General features: G+C 36.3%; 2 protein-coding genes across 2 annotated transcripts; one reads left to right on the plus strand and one right to left on the minus strand.

Moving 5' to 3' along the window:
* Positions 1-336: 336 nt before the first annotated feature.
* Positions 337-20902, minus strand: LOC108761145 (uncharacterized). The gene is given in 20 exon segments (XM_083287357.1): positions 337-1370; positions 1373-1390; positions 2491-2579; positions 3045-3163; positions 3975-4153; positions 4523-4877; positions 4934-4939; positions 5544-5816; positions 6408-6504; positions 8582-8612; positions 8614-8643; positions 8645-8694; positions 8697-8769; positions 11352-11568; positions 14364-14389; positions 19370-19565; positions 20147-20195; positions 20198-20502; positions 20801-20811; positions 20813-20902. Coding segments are annotated over 20 exon segments (2325 nt in total). The 3' UTR covers positions 337-1259.
* Positions 7976-9817, plus strand: LOC108761148 (uncharacterized). The gene is made up of 3 exons (XM_018507528.1): positions 7976-8039; positions 8128-8247; positions 9516-9817. The coding sequence occupies exons 2-3, from the start codon at positions 8183-8185 to the stop codon at positions 9796-9798; spliced, it is 348 nt and encodes a 115-aa protein (XP_018363030.1). The 5' UTR covers positions 7976-8039; positions 8128-8182; the 3' UTR covers positions 9799-9817.

Here is a 20902-nt window from a genome sequence, read left to right on the forward strand (position 1 = left end):
ATGTAAATATCTTATATTTTCGATCTTAATATCTTATGTTCAAAATTTTGAAATCTAATTTCTAATAAAAATTTCACATGACATTTCAAATTTATTTTACATATAACACATATCCTATACAAGTATGTATATACAAAATCTACGTATATTGAATATGATTACAATATAAAACACATGCATAATTAACAATATAAAACAATCTGGTTCGTACACATTTTTTTAGATATATCGCAAAATGGTAGATAATTTCTAGAATGTTTCTCTCTGAGGATATTACAAATTTTTTTCGGTAAATTTAGCGTTCGCAATTGGCGCTTTCACGCAATATACCCTGAACGTTGCGACGTCCTTGGCGACTCATCGATATAATTATTAAACGGAACGTTTTCTCTCGGGGGGCTGACCGGCGAGGGAAGTATGGCGAGGGAAGCCGACGACGGGTTCGGTGGAGTCCCACACCACACCCGGTGTATCCTCCGGTAATGAACGCAGCCACCTTGAACTGGCAAACGGATGAGCGGCCAGGCATAGGGAGTCTGTAAGAGCGAATCTGAGAGAGAAAGAGAGGACAGCCCCCGAAGAGTAACGGGGGACATGGTAGGTTAGGACGTGGGGGAGAGTAGCGGCGGTGGCTACTAAAAGGGGTTGTGTCCTCTATGTGATGAAAGCACCCTTCCGTGTCCCGCTGAGGCTCTCTCTTCGCGCCGTCGCCACCGCCACCGCCGCCGCCGTCGCCGCGCCGCCGCCTCTGCTTTGGTTCCTTTTCCAATAGCTAGAGAGAGAGAGAAAGTGCCCTTGTCCTCCTTCTCCTCCCCCCCCCTCTCTCTCTCTCTCTCTCGCCGTTTGCGCAACGTCGTCCCCCTGGCCTTCGCATGCACCCACACACCGTATATTCGTCGTGTCGATACGTGTCTGCCAGTTTCCACATATTTCTGCCTCTTCCTCCCTCTCCCTCTCTATCATTGTATGCCTCATGTGTGTGTGCGTGATAAGCCCAGCAGCAGCAGCAGCAGCAGCAGCCATTGACGCCTCGGTGATCTGACGCGATTATACGTCAGCGCGCGCTTCTCTCGCCGTATTCCCTCTTTTCTCTCTCCTTTTTTCTGGCTCTCCTCGCTTTTTGTCCCTCACGAGCTTCACGCCTTTTTCGCGGTTTTTCCAACCGCCGCCGTCGTCGTCGCTGCCGCCTCCACCGCCGCCGCCGCCGCCGCGCCGCAGCTGCCGTGATTAGGCTGAATCGCGCGTAAACGGTGGCGGCTTTAGAGCTGCACCCGAGGACAAAAATGGAAAACGCTACGAGGCGCGCCGACGGTATTTTCATCGGGCTGTAGACTACGAACAGAGACTAGATTAAGATAACACCGCCGTCGCGTCGCTCCGGTTTCAATCCCTAAAAAGAATAAAAAAGTTTGTCATCTCGTCGTTCTTTGTGTTGATGTAAATACGAATATATTCCGACCATATTCATAATCAAGATTCCGGACGAGCTTGAAACCTTTATTCGACGAGTACAAAAGTTATTTTAGTTATTAAACCTCCAAATTTACTTAAATCATTTTAAAACAGATTTTCGTTTGATCAAAGAAACTGTTTAAAAACAAGATTGTAATATGATTTTTTCAAACCTAAACTTAGCTTAAATTCTGATAAGTACCAAATTCAAAATCAAATTGTAAGATTTTACAATTATAAAGTATTAATATTTAATTTCTTATATCTTTAATATTTTAATTTCTATTATTTATATGTATTATATGTAGGATAACTCCGGTACATACGCCGCATCTATCAAAAACTTAATTTATTAAGTATTATTTACTATGTTTATAGTAAACGAACTATATCAGTAAAAACTTTGTAGTATCTACTACTATGAAAAAAATATTAGAAATCCGAAATATTTATTTTTCATATTAAAAAATAAACTTTTTGAAACCCTTGCATTTTTGCCGTCCATTGGAATGGGATACATGGCTACTGATAAAGGGAGGGGAGGGGGGGTATGTACGACTCATGAAAAATTTACAAATAATAAATAAGACGTATAATGACACAGTAACTTATAAAATATACACTAAGTCTTTTACACGCCCTACAGTAATCATTTTATGTAGATTATAATTTATGATAACGTTACTTATTACAGTGACAGATCGACTCAACTCACAATAATTTCATTAATATTAACAGTAAGAAGCTGAAATCATAACACAAGACATGTAACAGAGTAGTTGCGGGAAAATTACCCCTATTCCTTCTATTTTTTCTGCCTTCTGCGGCGTAAATCCCAGCGCGGCGTATTTGCCGGAGTTACCCTAACAATAAAGATGCTGCGCACCCGTATTTAAAATATTTCACGATTAAGATCACATTAGTCGTTACGGCACACACGGCCGCGATAAAGACAATAGAAAACATGGAGATCCCCAGAATCAGTCTCCATTTAAACTTTCCGAAATCCTCGTGATGTACGAGAATGTATAAGGTAACCGGGATCAGTGTGGCCAATGTAGATATACATATACCTCCGACCAAACCGGTAAATAGATCGAGCTTCGGAATCGCCGCTGCCAGAATACCTGTAAAATACAAGGATCCCACTTTATCTCGGAAAATTTCCGTTCACGGAGTAACAACGATGCGCGTATCGATTAGCGTAATTAGAGCAAATTAAAGCGAGTAATGCGAGTAACATTGTAGTAACTCCGGAGTGATCCCGGTCAAACGAGACTTCTACAAAATTGAACGTCTACATCAAATTCCGCGAAAGTGGATTCCTAAACTTTAGTAATATCTGGGTCCAAAGCGGATCGTAATCGGACGGATTGATCGATCCTACGGAGTTGGTCGCTTCAAGATAAAGAGAGGGAAGGGGATTCAATCCACCGCGGTCCATCGAGCTTGGCCGAGTTTACGCTGAAGCTAACGCGAGAGTAGGACAATGCGTGAAAGAGGTTTAAGGAGAAATTATCATTTACACGTAATGATGGTGATGCCGAAACGAATGATCAGATCCCAGAGGAATGGTGTTCCTTTGCAGGTACCGTCTTCAATGGCCGGTATGGCGTAGCCATAATTCAGAATACTAATGGGCATGTAACACTGCAATCCATATGTGAAGTATATTGCCAGCGCTTGCATTATCAGAGCCGCTAACGTCGGTCTAAATGATCGATGACATGGTGAGAATGTATTAATACTAAGAATATTTAGAAATCATGGATTTCGCAATAGTATTCATTAACAAACACTTTTTCTTTCTATAAAAATATTTATAATCTTTTTCTAAATCGCAAATTTCTAAATCTCGATATTTAAATGTACCGATTTCTATGTTTAAAGCTTAGCAATAATTTAATTAAAGGTAAAATTTGCAATTTATTTATTTTTTAATTAAATTTATTCAGGGAAACGATTAGACACAGTTTTTTGTTTATTATTATTTACTACTATGTATATTGTATTTAACGTAGGAAATACATTTGTAATATTAAATTTATTAAAAATATACAATATTTCTATTATTTACTATTTTGTAGTAATATTTTTTAATAAAGTTTATTTTAAGTTTTGTAATAAAGATTTATGAAAAATTAGACGAGGAAATAACAGAATATTTTCTTAAAATTAAAAGTCACGAAATAATAACAAAATTCGAAATTTTTAAGCGCGTCTTTGGCAAAAAACCCCTATATTTTTAATAAATTCTGTATTACAAATTAATTTTTCCTACACATTAAACATATTATAGTAATAAATAACATCTAAGCAGAAAATTATATCTATTCACTTCCTTCAAATAAAATTGCAAATTTTGCCTTCAAACTGATAATTTATGTAAACCTGTCTCTTCTTAAATGACCTTCTAATCAAATGAATCAACATATCTGTTATATAATAAAAAATGTGAGATAAATGTTGCGTATCTACTAGCATCATAGTCTTTATAGTTAATGAAATCACACTTATACTACCCGTCAAGCGTCTCGTGATTACGAATAAAATTGCCAAGCGCAGTTGGTCCCCACTTCACATAACCAATAGATCCGACGAAAATGTGTATTATGACCAAAAATGCCATGCCCCAGTTCAATATTCCACACATTTTAACGTAATTCCAAGGTTTTTTCATACTATGTTCTATCGCCAATATCTGAAGATATCGTATTTTAAAATGTCATTATGAAATGCATATTAATTATCGAGAATAAAAAGTTCGGAAAGTTACTTTAATTTACTTATAAGTTACTTTTTATTATAGAAATTGAGTACAATAAGTTCGAATATTTTAGTTTTTATATTATATTTATCATTTGCTCTAATTTTATATTATTTTTTGTACTTCTATAACGAATAAGCTAAAAAATAATGTATTAGTAATTTATAAAATATCTTTCCCAACCTTAATGAAAAATCTATAAACAATTCTAAATATTAAAATTAATGATTTAAACAGCATTAAAATTAACTAGTTGTAGGAGATTAAAATTAAAATTCAATTTATTATAGATTAAAGCCTCACCACTCCCGGCGAACACATACTGAAGAAAACCACGCCGATGAACTTCGGATATAAGTCTATGTTCGGTCCAATCGTGGTCCACTCGTCGCCAATTCCATCTTTCAAAGCGTACACGATTCCAATAAGCCCAGCGGCGAAGAGCAAAATGTTCCCGACAATAGAAATCGGTGCGATGTCCGCCAAATTCTTTGCCATGTTCATTACAAAAAGAAGTGGAAATATCATGAGCGCGTAGTAGCTTTGACCGATGACTTTTTCGGTATCTATACATTCTTGAATTATACCGGAAATGAATACAACGTAAACCGAACCAATCCCAATGTAGCATGCTAACATAATGATATCGATGATGAGTCTACAAATGAATGAAAATTCAAACCGCTCTGTTTTTAATGTTTACTAAACTTATACCCGTTTCTATCAATGTATATAATTTAATTTTAATAGCCATTCAACTAACTTCATGTTTTTCTAGTTCTATAATAAAAATCAGAAAAAGGTGAAGAGTAAGTTGATCCGAGATTAAAATTAAAGTTTACATTGATACAAACGGACATTAATATTATTTCTTATTGTTAGTATATATATATATATAATATTTATCTCTTCCTAGCAAAATACATGTATTTTTATTACGTTTAATTATGTCTATGATTATCGTATTTTAATATCAAGTATTGCATTGATATAAAACATGATTTATCGTTCTATTCTCTAAAGTTCTTGAAACGTCACTCCAAAAGTTAAAATACTGCCACTATTGAAAAAAAGTAATTGAATGAGAATAGTAGAATTTCACTCTTTTTTGGAGCGAGATTCATTTTAAAGGAAAGAAATCTCACTCCATTTTTAGATCTCATTCCAAAAAACGGGTGAATATCTGCCATTCTTATTCAAGAATGCAAATTTTTCACTTTTATTTAATAATGACAGTATTTTAACTCTTTTGGAGTGAAATTTCACTCCAAGAAATTTAGAGAGGTATCCAGCGCGAAATAACGTGATTATTGAAATTACGAACGTTGCAGCACGCGGAGAGAGCCACGGTTTTCGCACATCCGTAGTTAAAGTAGCGACTACCACCTCGTCATACACCAAGATGGGTTTTCTCAGACGAACGCACATCATATGGTGAATTCTAACGAGCAACTGAAGGGATCCGGTTATCAGCAATCCCATAAACGCTGTACCGACAATCCCGATAAAGAGCCCGACACAGGCGAACGCGTTCGGCATGGCGAAGAGACCCGTTCCGGCTGCGCTTTTTATCAAGTTTGCGAGAGACCCAAAGTCTCTGCAAAAAAAGCAATGTTATATAATAATTGAAATATTATTAGTATAGAAAACATATGCTTAGAAAACAGGAACATTAAAAGAGAGAGAGACAATATACTTGAATAATTAAAAAAAATTTGTTTATATGACTACATATTGATGTTTCTTTTCTAAATAAGTTCTTCCTGAACTGTAATTCAATAAAGTCAATTCTCTTATCCTAAACAATCAAAGAATTGTCTGTTTATTTTTAAATATATTTAAAAGAAGATTATAAAGATCGACTTTGTATACTTTTCAAGAAAAAGGTACGAAGATCAAGTGATTTTCAGAAGTGTTTCAAAAGTTTTAACTTTATTTGGCACTTTATAATTTCTCTCGTAAAAAATAACATTTTTAATTCAATGTACAAATAAATATTAAAGTAACAATTAAAAGTACTATGATAATTTTATATAACTCTCTCAGTTATAAAATATTTTATTAAAAAGTAGTCTAATAGTGAAAATTTTACTGTAACGTTGCTAGAAAGACAAACAAATTAGGTCCGGTATTCAATGTGCTAATAAACATTAGAATTAAACGAATAGTTTAAAGAAAGCAAACGTACGACACTGGTCTGTAAGTGATACGATTCAGATGAGGATCATAAGCTTCTTGTTGAGTAGTAGATTCGCTTGGTTGTCCTTCAACTTCTTGTTTATTCCTAAATTATAAAAGAATATCACAATAAAAGTAATTTAAGTATTTGCAATGCAGTTATGATTAATTATAATAGCAGATATATTAATAAATGTTTCAATATTTATAAGTTTGTGATTATATGCTATATTTTTTCAATACAATTATATATTTTTATTACATATAATGTAAATACTTTTATTACAAATTATATCTAAATTACTAAATTATATCATTTGTATATATATATATAACCACTTTTATTACAAATTATATCTACTTTATATCTATTCGCGTGACAAGCAGTATAATATTTTCGTGTTTCTTTAAATTTTCTGTCAGTATCAATAGATAAAGTAAAAACTTAATATCATTGTGTAAATATATCAATCATTTAAGTCAATAATAAACCATCAGTTACTTCTCAAACGTTATAAAATCTGCCTTGGCTTATTAAGTTTATAAATCGCACCAACAGAGTTGCGCATTCAACAGAATTACACTTTTGAAATAACTTCAAAGATCTACTTACATCTTGACCTGTCAACCCGCGTAGAAATAAGCAGTTTTAAATTCGAGAAATACAATCGTTTTCAATAGGAATCTGCCCGATTGTGCGTCAATCTGTCGCGATCGCTGACACGGCCCGAGGAAAGGATCTCCCTCTCGTCGTGGTTTTCCACGGCACGTCGACTCGCGACAGCCGTCGGCTCTCACGGCTGATTACAGCCGATTAGTCGACATTAGCATGGATTTCTCGCGCAACTAATTTTCACGGGAAGAACGCACGAGTCGGAGATGGATGTGCCCGGCCGCGGTCGGCGCCGGTATTGTGATCCTCTCGCTCGGCTGGACCAAGCTGACCGACTTAGCGCGCGCGAACGCGAGAGCTCAGTTACGGAGCTTTCCCGTCAGGGATTTAACGCCCCGCGGGTCCTCACGGATTGGATAAAGGGGATCATGGACGACGTCCGCCGCTTGTGGGCTTTAACCGTGAATCCTCGCGGTTAAGGCCAACGACAAACCGCTTTCTTTTCCTCGCCCCTCGGAGACGAAACTTTCTTGTGTCAGCAGCGTTCCGGCAGATCCTCCTTTCAGATATTTCTTTCGTCGATGTCTTTGGGTCGATCTTGCTGTAGGGATGTACATAGAACGGGATCCGTCGGGCGTATTAACGCGCAGATTGCTCGTGAAAAGCTAATGCGCGAGATGTAACTCACGATTTTTTATGTGTGTATTTTATTTTGTGTCTTCTTGTAACGTGAGACATGTGTGTGTCACGAAAATTATAATTTTATTTATTTTATATTGAATTTTATATGATAAAATGACTAAAATAAATCTGAGTCTCTATTTATAAAAGATTATTAAAAAATATTGTTTAATAATGTAACTTAATTGTTAGATAAAATATTTTTCTTATTACACCTTCATCTCTTGAAAAAGCTTTCTCCCCCAAAAAATACCTTAGTATTCTTCATAATGAAGTAAACATCGGAATAATTCTTATAAATTATGACGTTATGTCAATATTCCTCTCTGAACGATACCATACGACGGTGTATGTAATATTTATATATATTTGACGTATTAGAGATAATAAAGGAGTAAAAATGATCTCGTTGCCTTATTTAAAATTTAAATCCTAGCGAAACTGCACTAGATTAAAACCGTTTGAAAAAGAAGCGGTTCCTAAGGAGGTTAATGGATCTCCGTCGAGTTTACGAGATGGGTATCGACTGGGGTACAACGGAGGGACGTTGCCAAAGGTAAAAAACGTGAAAAGGGACGATAATATCGGGGACGTCCCGTGGTTCTCGACTGTGACTAAATCCGCGGTGCCCATGCAGTGTTTACACTCGAGATGATGCCTCCTAATGCTAATACGTCGCTCGGGCGCGACGCAATACGCGACGTAGCCCCCGGGTCTCCCGGTTTCTTAATGCTCAATCGCAATCCAATGAAAAGTGTATGAATGGCAAGCGATTATCAAGTCGAGCGGGCGCCCTCAATGTGTCCGTCGAGGCGTCCGCGGTAACCCCGCTGCGTTAACCGATGTCGAAGCCGAGCCAAATGGTACGATTCGCCCTCTTTTGCCTCCCTCTCTCGCGGACCCTCCCTTCCTCTCCTTCTCCGTCCCGGTTCTTCTCCTTTTTTTCCTTCTTTTCGCTCCATGGACCGGTTCGCGACCCCATAAACTCCCCGTAGAACAAATTTGGAAACGCGGCACAGCACGTGGCTGGATACCGTTGGGCGCATTCGTTGTTATTAATCGAGTCAAAGGGTAACTACTGCGGTAATTAGCCACAGAGTATGTACAATAAACGGCAGCTAATATACAATAAATTGCGATTAATAGCGAAAGAAGATCGATGGAGACAATGGTAGAATAAATGTTTTGCATTGATATCTTATACAAATTTTTTTATTATTTGATGCAAGTCGAGTAAAGCAATTGGGACTATTGTAATAATAAACGCTACAATGCAATATATTCCAATGATAAAATTTGTCTATTCAAAATATAACAATATGATACTTTGTAGCTATTGCATGGAACAAACTATGGAAATCGCGTCGAATGGTATCGCGTTATATTTCGTTAATTATAATTATAATTATTCGATTATAATTTCTGTACAATAGTGGAACGTTGCCGAAGGGTGAGAGGAATTTCTCCCTTGTATTGGTAATTAGCCGCCGATGGTTTTCCATAAAATATCGATAATCGAGTGTACTATAGTAACGAGCGCGATTTCCAATGCGGTAAAAGAGGTAGCGGGAGAGGAGGAGGCAACAATTGGACAGATCTAACATGTCTGACGTGCGCTTTTTCCGCATCGTTGCCAGCGGCGAGCGCGATGCGCAAAAGCCTTTTTGCCGAAAATGCGACGTTATTTATCGGGGAAACGTTCGATTCGATTCGGATACAGCAAACGGGTATACAGAACAAACGGGCGGGGCGGCTCGCGGGCTCGTTGCGCGTTCGAAAAATCATTCGAGGATCTTGCTGCTGACGTTTTTGCGTTTCGCTCAGCCCGCGGGGACGACGTGTGTGCGCGTTCGCCACGAAGAGAAGCAGAAGAGTAGTAACCTGGACGCTACTATACTCGCTGCAGGCCTGCAGCCGCCGATGGCATTCCACCGACCGATTTTGTTTGCCGACACGCTCGCTCACCCCTCCTCACGGCGCCGTGCCGTGTACTACTGAAGGATCGTTTTTCGGAGTCACTGGTTCGCGTCATATCCCGAGCTCGAGAGCCAAGAGCTCGGCCACCTCCCGTGGGGGGTACCTCGAGATTCTGCACGTGCCGCAATGAGATATCCACCCGATCGAAAGTGCACCGTTAATCAATGCTGATATTCTCTAATATAGAATGTTTGTATCGAAGCTGTTAACGACTAGACATCTAGAAGCAACAACAGTCTTCTTGAATAAAACTCGGGTAAACGAAGTGTTGCGATTTATATTATGAAACAAGCATTTCTCTTGGATTCTTCCGTTAACGAGATCATCAGAGTTCAATAGCAAGAATTTACAAGATGTTTTTATAGAAACTGTATGTTGTTGATTTAATAAAAGTGATGAATAATTATCAAATGTAGGTACTTTATGTGTCATATAAATAGTCATCTAATGTATATATATGATGATTTTAATTAGAGCTGGATTTTAATAAGGACTGATTTTTCTCTTAACTAATAATTAAAGTTAAAGTTAATGGTTATAAAATTAACATAGTTATGTTAAATATTATAAACAAAAATTAACTTAAATTAAAAATAATTTTAAAAAGCATTATTTAATTAATCAAAAAATCATATAAACAGGGAATTGGGAATTGGCGCTGTAGACGGTGCGCAGTTTTTGTTTCTTTAAATTAATTATATATTATATTATTACTTGTAATTTATTTATTAAATTATTTAATTAAATTGAATTAATTATATTTATAATAATTTATTATAACTAATTCTATTTCGAACGATTAAAATTAAAAATAATTGTAATATGAAATATAAATTTAATATTTTATTTGCAAATAAAGGTTATATAAAATAATATAGATTAAATAATATAATTTTTTAAGAAAATATTTTTTTTCAAAATTATTTATAACAATAATATAAAATTAATTGTAATTTTGCATAATGTAAAACACACGTTATAAATAATTCTGGAATTTTAATAGAAATTTTTTCACAATTCGCTAAAAAAAATCTTATTTCTTTCTATTTAAAGTAACAAGTCATATGATCGTAACGACAGTTGCAACAGATAAAAATCAAATTCATTGTCTAATTTATTATTGCAAATTTTATTAAAGAATAAATATTAGTACCTAAAGAGACGAAAAACTAACTTTTAATTTATTAGAAAATGTTAAAAAGTTAAAATATTAACAAATTAATATGTTTAAAATAACTATAAGTTGAAGTTAAAAATTAACTCATTTGAAAATAACTAAATTACAAGTTATTAATCTTTTAACTTTATTATTTAATTTCTAACGTTTTAACTAGTTATTATCCAACTCTGATTTTTTTTTATATAAACGGGCATCCTATAATATATAAGTTCACCAAAAACCATGAAATTTACGAAAAATCATTTATTCGACATGTCTTATTTTTCATTTATTTTCCAGCATTTTCATGGCTATAAATCAGTCGATCAATATTTAATAAAGTAAAATCCCCCTTCTTTCTTTTTATCTCGAACTAGTCTTGAGGGTTTCGAGCAAGCTCGTTAGTTCTCGAATACGGTCACTCGGGATATAAAGAAAATAGGTGTCGCCGAGACGGACGCGAAACAAGACTGGTGCAACGTCTAACACGTGCGAGAGAGTTGTATAGATCGCGTCAGATGTACCGGCCGATTCTTCTGTCGAACACGGGCCGTTTTAGAGTCGGACCGATCGGGGACACCCATCGGGCTCATATTCCGGAATAATTTAATGACTGCACACTCCGACTCCCGGCATTGCTCCGGCGTTGCCTGTCGCCGCGGGCCGATGCTGGTTAAACGCTTCACAATTAAACGCGAAATCACGGGGCATCGATGAGTACCGGAATAACTACCGGGAAAGCTCTAGCAACGATTTCGTCGTCAAACTCTCTTTAATGCGTTTAAAATAAGCCGCTAAGACACGAGTGACACGCCGAATGCATCGTCATTAAATACGCTCGATTTTTTCTTTTTTTTTTTTTGCGTGACAGAATCCTATCATGAACGATGACGCTTTGGTACTTTATGTATAAAATTTGAGAAATATAGAAGAAAGAGAGAGAAAGAAACAAGAAGATATCAAATAGCTGAGTTGAGAATATTGAAATAAAAAAAGATCAAATCTTGTATACGAAAGCAAAGTAAAAAAATTAAATATTATTTCTTTTATATAAATCTGTAATTAAATATGCCAAAAAGATTACTGCTAATCTAATTCGATGTGCAGAATAAAAATATATGCGAAGTAATACGGAATTACATGATTTTTCTTTGGAACAGATATGAGGGGTGAAATTTGTAGAAAATTATATAAAATATAGTCTTTCTTTGTATTCTTCGATACGAATTCCTGAACTGAACATCGCGAACAGAATGTTAGTCGCGTTTTCGTTTTCGTTACACAGATCCGAGCATTTTTTCCGCGTAAACAGCGTTGGGTGAACACGCGGAGCGTTTTCGCGCGGCGATGACGCGAGTTTTTCCGGCGCGCGAAGCACGCTTTAGGAGTATGCGTGATTTTAAACTGCGATGTGCACGCGTGTGTACAGGAACAAAAAAAAAAAATCGGGAAACGCAAAGGGAGCGGAAGGTGGCACCGTGCGTACAACGGGGGAAGAAAGGGTAGCGAGGAGGGAGGAGGGGCGGCGGGGGCCCGTCAGGCGGCGTTGGAACCACAAGAGTGTGAAAATGTTTTGCAATTTCGAAATCAGGCGTGCCTGCTGGTTTGCGCCAAAGCGCGTTACCGGAAACCGCCAACCGGCGGGCTGCGGACAGCACCGGCATCCGCCGCAAAAGCGGATTGCGGTTCCGCCGGGTAACACGCATTAAAAACGCCCGACGCACACGCGCGAGCTCGAATGCGATGCGATCCTCTCTCTTCTTTTCTCTCTCTCTCTCTCTCTCTCTCTCTCTCTCTCGCTCTCTCTCCATCTCGCAACAGAATAAATCTATCCGTTATTCTGCTTCTTTCCCACTCGTTCTGTCTATCTCTTTTTCAGACTGTTCTACACAGACCGGACCGCGTTCGCGCACGATCTGCTGGAAAAAAAAACAATACGGATTAACGCTCCCGCGTAATCGCGTTGTGGAAAACGCTCGGTTTCGCGTTAAAGTTGGCATTCCCGATCGCACGTCATGCTGCATGCTAAAGTGCGTGTTAGGGCGCGAGTAATATTATAATCGCGTGTTCGAATTTGAGGGAATATAACGTGGCATGTTTAAAAACGCTTCGATTTCACTTCCGTATTACTTGATAATAGGAAGGTTTTGCAATACCGTTTATCCAGATACGGTGAACGCTAAAGTCTGATTGTTTTCTTCTTAATAATTAATTATTAAAGGATAATGTGACTCTTTAGCGTTCACCGTATCTGGATTCACGTTATTGCAAAAACTCCCTAATGTTGATGAAATTTCGATTGTTTTCTTAGACATCAAAATTATTAAATATTTTTCTATCGAAATTATAAATGAATTTTATCGAAATATCTAATATGTACGCACGATACCAAAAGTAGACATGTAACTTACAACTTACATTAAACAACATGTAAGTGAAATGTTTTGTTAAATAAAAATAACACGCGCGTAATTAGTTATGTGAAGAGACACATTTAGCAAATGTGAACCAACGTTAAAAAAGATAGTCGGTGAAAAAGAAATAATTGTGGCAATCGCAGAAATTATCGTTTTTCTTGTGCACAGTTTTTACATAATAAAAAGAACAAAATAACAAAAAAGGAGATGGAAAATGAAAGATGTTACATTTATCTTACATTATATTACGATATTATCTTGCAAAAAATACGTTATTATACAAACTGCCTATGATTTGGCCAATATAGTAGACGTTGCGTTGGTTCATTTAATTTGTTAAAAAAAAAACTGCTTTTATAGTGAGTGTTATTCACTGTCAACATTGACAATTCGTGATTCTAATTAGCCACATGAAATTTATACACTTGACAGGGCCAATGTCACATTGGCCAATTGATATACTTATATTGGCTCTGTCAGTCTTTACGGCAAGATTGATGTTAATGGCTGTGTTCATGTTAAGATAACATACCTTTTTCAGTTCAACATTCAACTGAACATCTTATTTCTTCACGTTGCTCCACGTATTTTGCTTCGAAAGGACGCGCGATTTACAGAGTTGCGGTAATGAACGGCAGGCAAAAGCGTTTCATTTAATATTCCGAGGCAAGGGTCGGTGATAAGAATAGCCGGATGGGGTATACCTCTTTCTAGGTGTACACGTACGAAGAAATACTCGCGAAACGAGCCGTAACGAAGGTCTCGAAAGAGTTGTCGGTGAGTTCAAAGTATCATCCCTTTTGCGCGAGATCGTCGTCAAAGGGACGACGCGCGTGTCTGCTCCCCCGTTTGCGATTTTCACTCGGCTGCCCGTTCCCGCCGTCTCGTACATATTTTCGTATATAGTTTCCACCCTTCAAGACCAGTTAATAATATACATATACATTTACAGTCTTTTTACTGGTCCCTAACTGTCTTACGAGACGCCAACTGCTATACAATTAGTGAAAGCTACAAAAATTTAAGGGTGGATACTTACAATTTCTTGTTGTGTAGAATTCATTTAACGTTGAAAAAGAAGCAAAAAATTAAACTATAATTAAAATTAATTAATAAAACAGTATAATTTCTTCATGCTTTTTCCCCTAAAAAAAAAACTAAAAATAATAACTGTTCTCTCGACAAAACGACGAGGGTAATTGTTTCCTGGGTAATTTTTTTAAGGGATTACAATCCTGTTTACTAATTTGTTTTCTCTCATCACAATTTTCAGAAATTTGCGATTAAAATTGCACAAATAAATTTTAGTGTATTTAACATATTATAATTATAATATACTTATATTACATCGTTTTTGTGCATATTTTTGTTGAATAATCTAATTTACAATTTTATTTGAATTTCTATTAGCTGTTTTATTAAAAAATATAAGAATGTTATTTAAATTTGTTTTATTTTTGTGTATTGTAAATTATCCCTATTTGTTTCTTATATTGCGTTAGACAACTGAAAATACGCGATGCAATAATAAAAATTTTATCAAAATTAATCGAAACAAAAAATTTTTGATATAAATATCCTATGATAGCATTGTTAAAAAACATAGAAATGACATTAATTAAACATAACATCTGTGTCATTCAAAATGTTTATAATCCCTTTAAGCAATGATTTTTCACATGAATCGTCCTTTCCGCGTTTTTCAAGCGGCGAAATTGAGTGAAAGATATCGCGAGAGAAATCGCGAAACAAAACAAAAAAAAAATAGAAAAAAAAAGAAAACAGAAGAAAAGGAAGCGATATAGTGCGCCTCCAAGACGGGGTGCCTCGCGCGTGTTTCCGTGATGGCACGACGGGGGGTTGCGCGGTCCACGACGGGGATGCCGTTTTTGGAACCTGTAATTTGAAATCTTCTCAGGAAAGGTTGCTCGGGCCCGTTAAACTCGCACTGGGGGCCCACGATAGGAAAGAGGAAGAGTGATGGGGAAGGGGAGAAAAATGAGAAGGAACTATAACCAAGGCACCCCTCCCGCGTGGCCGCAAAGCGCCTCCCTTCATATTCTCGCGCGACAATGCAGCAAACTCCCGAGAAATTCACCCTGCAATCACCGGCGAAGTCAAACGTTCTCAGGAAGCGACAATGGCGGAGGGCGTTGTCGACGCGCCGGCACGACAATGAGGTCATTACAAAACGCGGGGCACCGCGATTTCTCGCAAGGTAGCGCCAACCAATATACGCCTCACGCTGGGGGTGAGCACTTAACGCGTTTCATATAAATTGCACCGATTTGCTTTCGTCATTTCGGAGACGCTTAACGCGTATTCTGCAAATTTATGTGTAACATTGCGAATTAGTGAAATTGAAAAGCAGGTGAATTAAAATACAGAAGGGCGAAACAATTGCATTGCAAAAGTATATACCATCAACAAAGTACAAATTATTTTAATGTCAGTAAATATACGAGATACCTATTACATATTTTTAATTTTAATAATAGATTTGATTTTAGCTTAAACTAAATTTAACTTATGAAATTAAATATTAAACAAGTACAGAAATAATTATGTTTTTTGAAAATATAAATTATAGTGACACATTACACGTTCAAAGATGGTTCGCATTTTTTACTTGCAACCATAACTTAATTTATGCCTTTTTATTTTACTTTTAAGAATTATCATTACGCTAATTGTAAGTTTAAAATTGAAAAAATCATAAAATCAATCCTAAGAAATAGGCTTCTCTTTTATCTCAAAGAATATAAATAAATCTTTTGTGTTTATTCATGAAAAAATATGACGTTAAGGGGTTAATGTGCAAGAAGGCAGTTGCGTGTTTAATAAATTTTACCCGGTCGGGGCTATTTATTTTCGTTGGATACCAGCGCGAATCGATCGCGGCAACAAATCCGCGCAGCGGCGATAGTCATGTAGTAAAGCTCGTTATCGCATTATCTCGAACACCGTTGGCCCTATGGGGGACGAAAAGGGAGGAGGGGGTCAGATCTATTCTATGGGGAACTCGCGTTTCACGCGGGGGTCCCGCCATCCGATCGGCTCCATTATGCCATGCGGAGCGTATCGCTTCGTGTATCTATGTGCTCCACTCTGCACGGACGGCGCCGATAACATTGACGTTGCGATAATTTTGTAATATCGTCCGGCGTGCATACGTATTTATACATATATATATGTATATGTGTGTGTGCATGTATGTGTATACATATATATATGCGTGCGAGACACGAGCATGCTGTGGATTGAACCTTATCAAATTTTCGAAATCGCGGTGAACCCGAAAAAATACGATAATAGGCAGAGAGCATTTTGCCTTGTAATTACAATCGTGCACAATGCAACGATTATTTCGGTATTATAATTATAATATATCAGTTATAAAAAATATATAGATATGTAGAAGATATAATAATATATAATCAGGTAAAATGCAATTTCTTTTTGTAATATTTGTGTATAGATAATTTCCAAAATCAGCGAATAAGTTTCTATATCGGATATTTTTTTGGTAAAATTATTTATACATATATTTTTTCATTTATATAATTTATAATTTATTTATATATATATCAAAGATATTTATAGTTTAACTTTTTCCCTTTTTCCAAAAGAGAATAGAAAAAAACTTTAATTAAGATAAATTGAATTCGATATTTGTTAACTTTAACTAAATAACACTTATTTGAGATAATATAATTACTTTAATCAATTAAGTTTCAGGAAACCTTTACACGTTTTTTTTTGTTTAAGGCCTTGTAAATAGGTTCTAATTAAAATTTTTAGACTGCAATTGATATTTAGGAGCATCTAGACAATGAGATGGGATAAATAGAAAAATAGGTAAAAAGGCGTTGAAAGTAAAAAATATAAAAGAAAGTAAAAAAGTAATTTAATTTATTCAAATTATAAATTATTTCATCTATCTTTTATAGTAGAAAAAATATAATCATCTATCTTTTATAGTAGAAAAAATATAATCATTATAAAGGTAGACCAAATTATTTATTATTTGAATACTAGCTACGAGAGCTAAAAAAAGGTAGACCAAATTATTTATTATTTGAATACTTCTCAATAAAAGGCAGAGCTCACTTACTTTTTTACTTTCACTTTCAATCTTTATATCTTTTTTTCCAGACATCTTATCTTATCGTTGACTAGAGTTTCGGTATAATTCTTTTAACCCTAAACCGGTATAATTCTTTCAACCCTAATCAATAAAAAAATTTAATTAGAGCCCAAGAATTTCAAAGAAGCGGGTAGAGATATCTCGTGAAACTTACTCGGTTAAGTCTACTATTATTTAAATGATCACAGCTCAATATTAAATAAATATCTGGTATTCCATATATTTTCTACACGATCAGTTCGTCGCTATATCGATACGTAGCGGTGAAATACGTATAGCATCGTGATCAAATAGCAACTCTGTGTATTCATTCAGATTAAAAGGTACAGCGAAGAGGAAAAGTGACCGTGCCCAAAACGACGGACACGCATACGCGACGACATGTATACACTACGCGACGCGATTCATTCGGTGGCGACAATCCGATAAGGCAGCTTTTAAAGTCCTTCAAAAAGCAATACATCGCGCCGCTGTCGACGCAATGAAGGGCGAGACAAAGAGGGTGCTCTCAATAAATGTTCTGCCAGATCCTACTCGCACGTGACTCCGTTATCCGACGATCTTAAATACTTGGCTCGCGCGTGTCGATCATCCCTGATCATCGCATTAGTTCTCACAAATAATCCTGCCTGAGAATCATATCTTACTTTACGATCCTCGCGGTACGATGAAACATATCCGGTATTTTTTTTAACTTCTATTTTTTTTCGTCAACATTTTTGATACCAAAACAAAAATATCTTATTCTTAGTTCAATTTTAATAAATTTTTTAATTTAAAGTTTTTAATTTAAAACCTAGTTACCAGAACATATTGACACAATATGGACGAATGTGAAATAAGGATAAACCAGTTGGCGCAAATTTAAAAGCGTATAACGCATACGCGATCGTACGTGACTTACCCTTCATACCAGATCACAATATTTTCGACCATGCGATATGACAAAACGAGAAAAGTCGTCGAAAATAGCGTGGCGTAAAACTGCGGTGAGCACAACGACAGTTTCCAAGATCTCTGGGGAGTACAACGCCGCGTTACAGACAGGCTACGCGAACGCCGGTGTTATGGGGTTGTCAAAGCACCGACAGGATGACATCTCTATTATCACGTACCGACCATAAAGCAGGACGGGCACGAGATAGGGGAAACGAGAGAGTGAGAGAGTGAGAGAGAGACTATGCGAGAACGACGGAGAGAAGAAGCGAGAGATTCCACGCGGAAACGCGTGCCACCGAGATAACGGATCTCCCGATGATAATCCTCCTTGGTGTCGTGTAGGACCACATATGGCCGAGCCCCATGACTGTTAAACAGACCTCCGCGTTCACAGTTAAGAACGTGTTCCGCACGTTATATGAATTTGTCATCGGACTAACGTCAATCAATTCTCAAGTCTAATAAGTAAAACAAATGGCCATTTTTCTGCTTTTCCGAATAAACAAATTAGTTGTAACTAATGTAAAATAACAGTTATTACACATATATTAACGGCATAAACTCGATTATGAAAAATGGATAAAATTTAACAAATATGATCTACTTAACTTATAAATAATGATATATATCATGTTAATAAAATATGAAAATTTTTTAATATACATTTTATATGCATTTTAATATTTTTACGATAAATTAATTACAAAGAAAAATTTCTCCTTTGTCGATGATTTTTCTTTTTTCTTCAAATATGACACCGTTATCTCTTTTATTAGCCCTTATTCTTAAAGCTACGTTTTAATGAACTGACGCGTCGCGTTAAAGTGACGTATTCACAGGAGATCACAGTGAAATAGAATAGGATCAGACCAAACACATTCGTTTGGGTTTTCGAGTGGTTTGAATGGCAGTCACTCGAGAGGGACCGAATGAGAGAAGCTTGAAAGCTCACCGCCGTGGCTTCCGGTCAGCCAGCACATAATTTCGTTACTTTGCACAAAATTGGATTAAGGGGTTCGTTAAGGGCGCATTAGAGCACGTTAACGTGTTGCACGATGACCCTGAACCCCGAATTACATTGTATCGCTCGGTGAAATTTCAATAGGCGACCACCGGCAACCCTGCTGCGTGTTTCGGATATGCTACAAGTTTCTCTGCGTTTCCCTACTTTTCTATAACCGTTTTCCTTAGATTCGCCATCGCGTATATCCGTCCAACTGCTTTTGTCGTAACAATCGAATTTATTCTGAACGAAATATTATTACATAAGCCGTTAATTGATCATTGATTATTTTATTTAGATTTTGTTTTTTCTATAAAAAGATATTAATTATAATATTTTAGAACCCAAATAATTATTAAAAAATACTAAAATATGTATTTGACATTAAAACATTTCCACGATAAAATGAATAAGAATATCCCTGAATAAAATATTGTAAAATAAATATATAATTAATTTTTTGTATTATACATTATTTAATATTATATTAATAATTAAATTTATCCTTCTTTCTATATACGAATATAATTTTACCTTTTACTATATTATTCGAAATAAAAATGTAAATGTGTGTGTGATTACATCTTATATAATTATGTTTAATTCCACTATATTAACGTTAATATTTTCATCAAATCAGATTTGAAATCTTAGATTGTCTGAATGATCTTTCGACGAAGACAATCATTCCGTCAATATACCAAGTTCTTATTTTGAATACCTTTCCGATTCCGATCGTCGCGTCACAATATCACAGTACGTGGTCGTCGTCTATATAATAAGGAGCCACGTCGAGAAAAAATGCGTGTGTACCGGTTACAGTAACCAGTCGTGCAGCTTCCGCGCGGAAAGAAGCGCCGTGGTTCATCGCGCATAGTTCGTCCAAGTCGCGTCGCTCCACGCCGTCGGGATCGTCGCTGCGGGATCCACACATTGGAGATGCTAGATAAATGCCTGGCCGCGGGTAAGGCCTCTTAATTATAAAGCTCGCCGGCGATAATTGTCGTGTAGTTGAACTAACATTGTGACGGCATGTTTTCCCGCCACGCCTACCTTGCTGTTCGCCACAGCAGGCGAACTCCTGTTTCTTGTCCCTGTTTGCGCCCGTGGGACTCTGGGCTTCTCCTTCTCTTCTCCTTCTTTTTCTCCTTGTACCTTGTGCCGAGACTCTGTACGAATATCGCGAGATGATCTTTCTATTTAATTCCGTGATTCACGTGGGAAAGCGGATTGTGGATCGAGATAGCGAAAATGAGTCAAGGGTAGTTCAACAAAATGAGAAATCAGTAAACTGTATAATAATTAACTTCATTTAGATACACAATTTTATCTTGCGCGACTGAGAATCTATAATTTTAAAGTATGTATAACTTTGGGAAATAATGTCCTTTCGTTCTTTAAATTATCCTTTGTTTTAAATTATTTTGTTTTGGAATGAATTTAAAATTCATGCTCTCTTTGAACAACTTTGAAGGATCATTCTTTATAATTACTTTTCAACCGCAAGGAAAACGAATCATGCATTAGTTTGTCATCTTTTGATTCAACACCGAATAATTCGAAAGTCAT

This window comes from Trachymyrmex cornetzi, unplaced genomic scaffold (genome assembly GCF_001594075.2).
Source record: "Trachymyrmex cornetzi isolate Tcor2-1 unplaced genomic scaffold, Tcor1.1 scaffold24, whole genome shotgun sequence".
Taxonomy (NCBI): Eukaryota; Metazoa; Arthropoda; class Insecta; order Hymenoptera; family Formicidae; genus Trachymyrmex; species Trachymyrmex cornetzi.

Coding starts and splice junctions, on each gene's coding strand:
- LOC108761148 (XM_018507528.1), top strand. CDS start 8,183: ATGGATCTCCGTCGAGTTTACGAGATGGGTATCGACTGGGGTACAACG. Junction 8,248..9,515: donor ACGGAGGGACGTTGCCAAAG/GTAAAAAACGTG, acceptor CGTTTCGCTCAG/CCCGCGGGGACGACGTGTGT.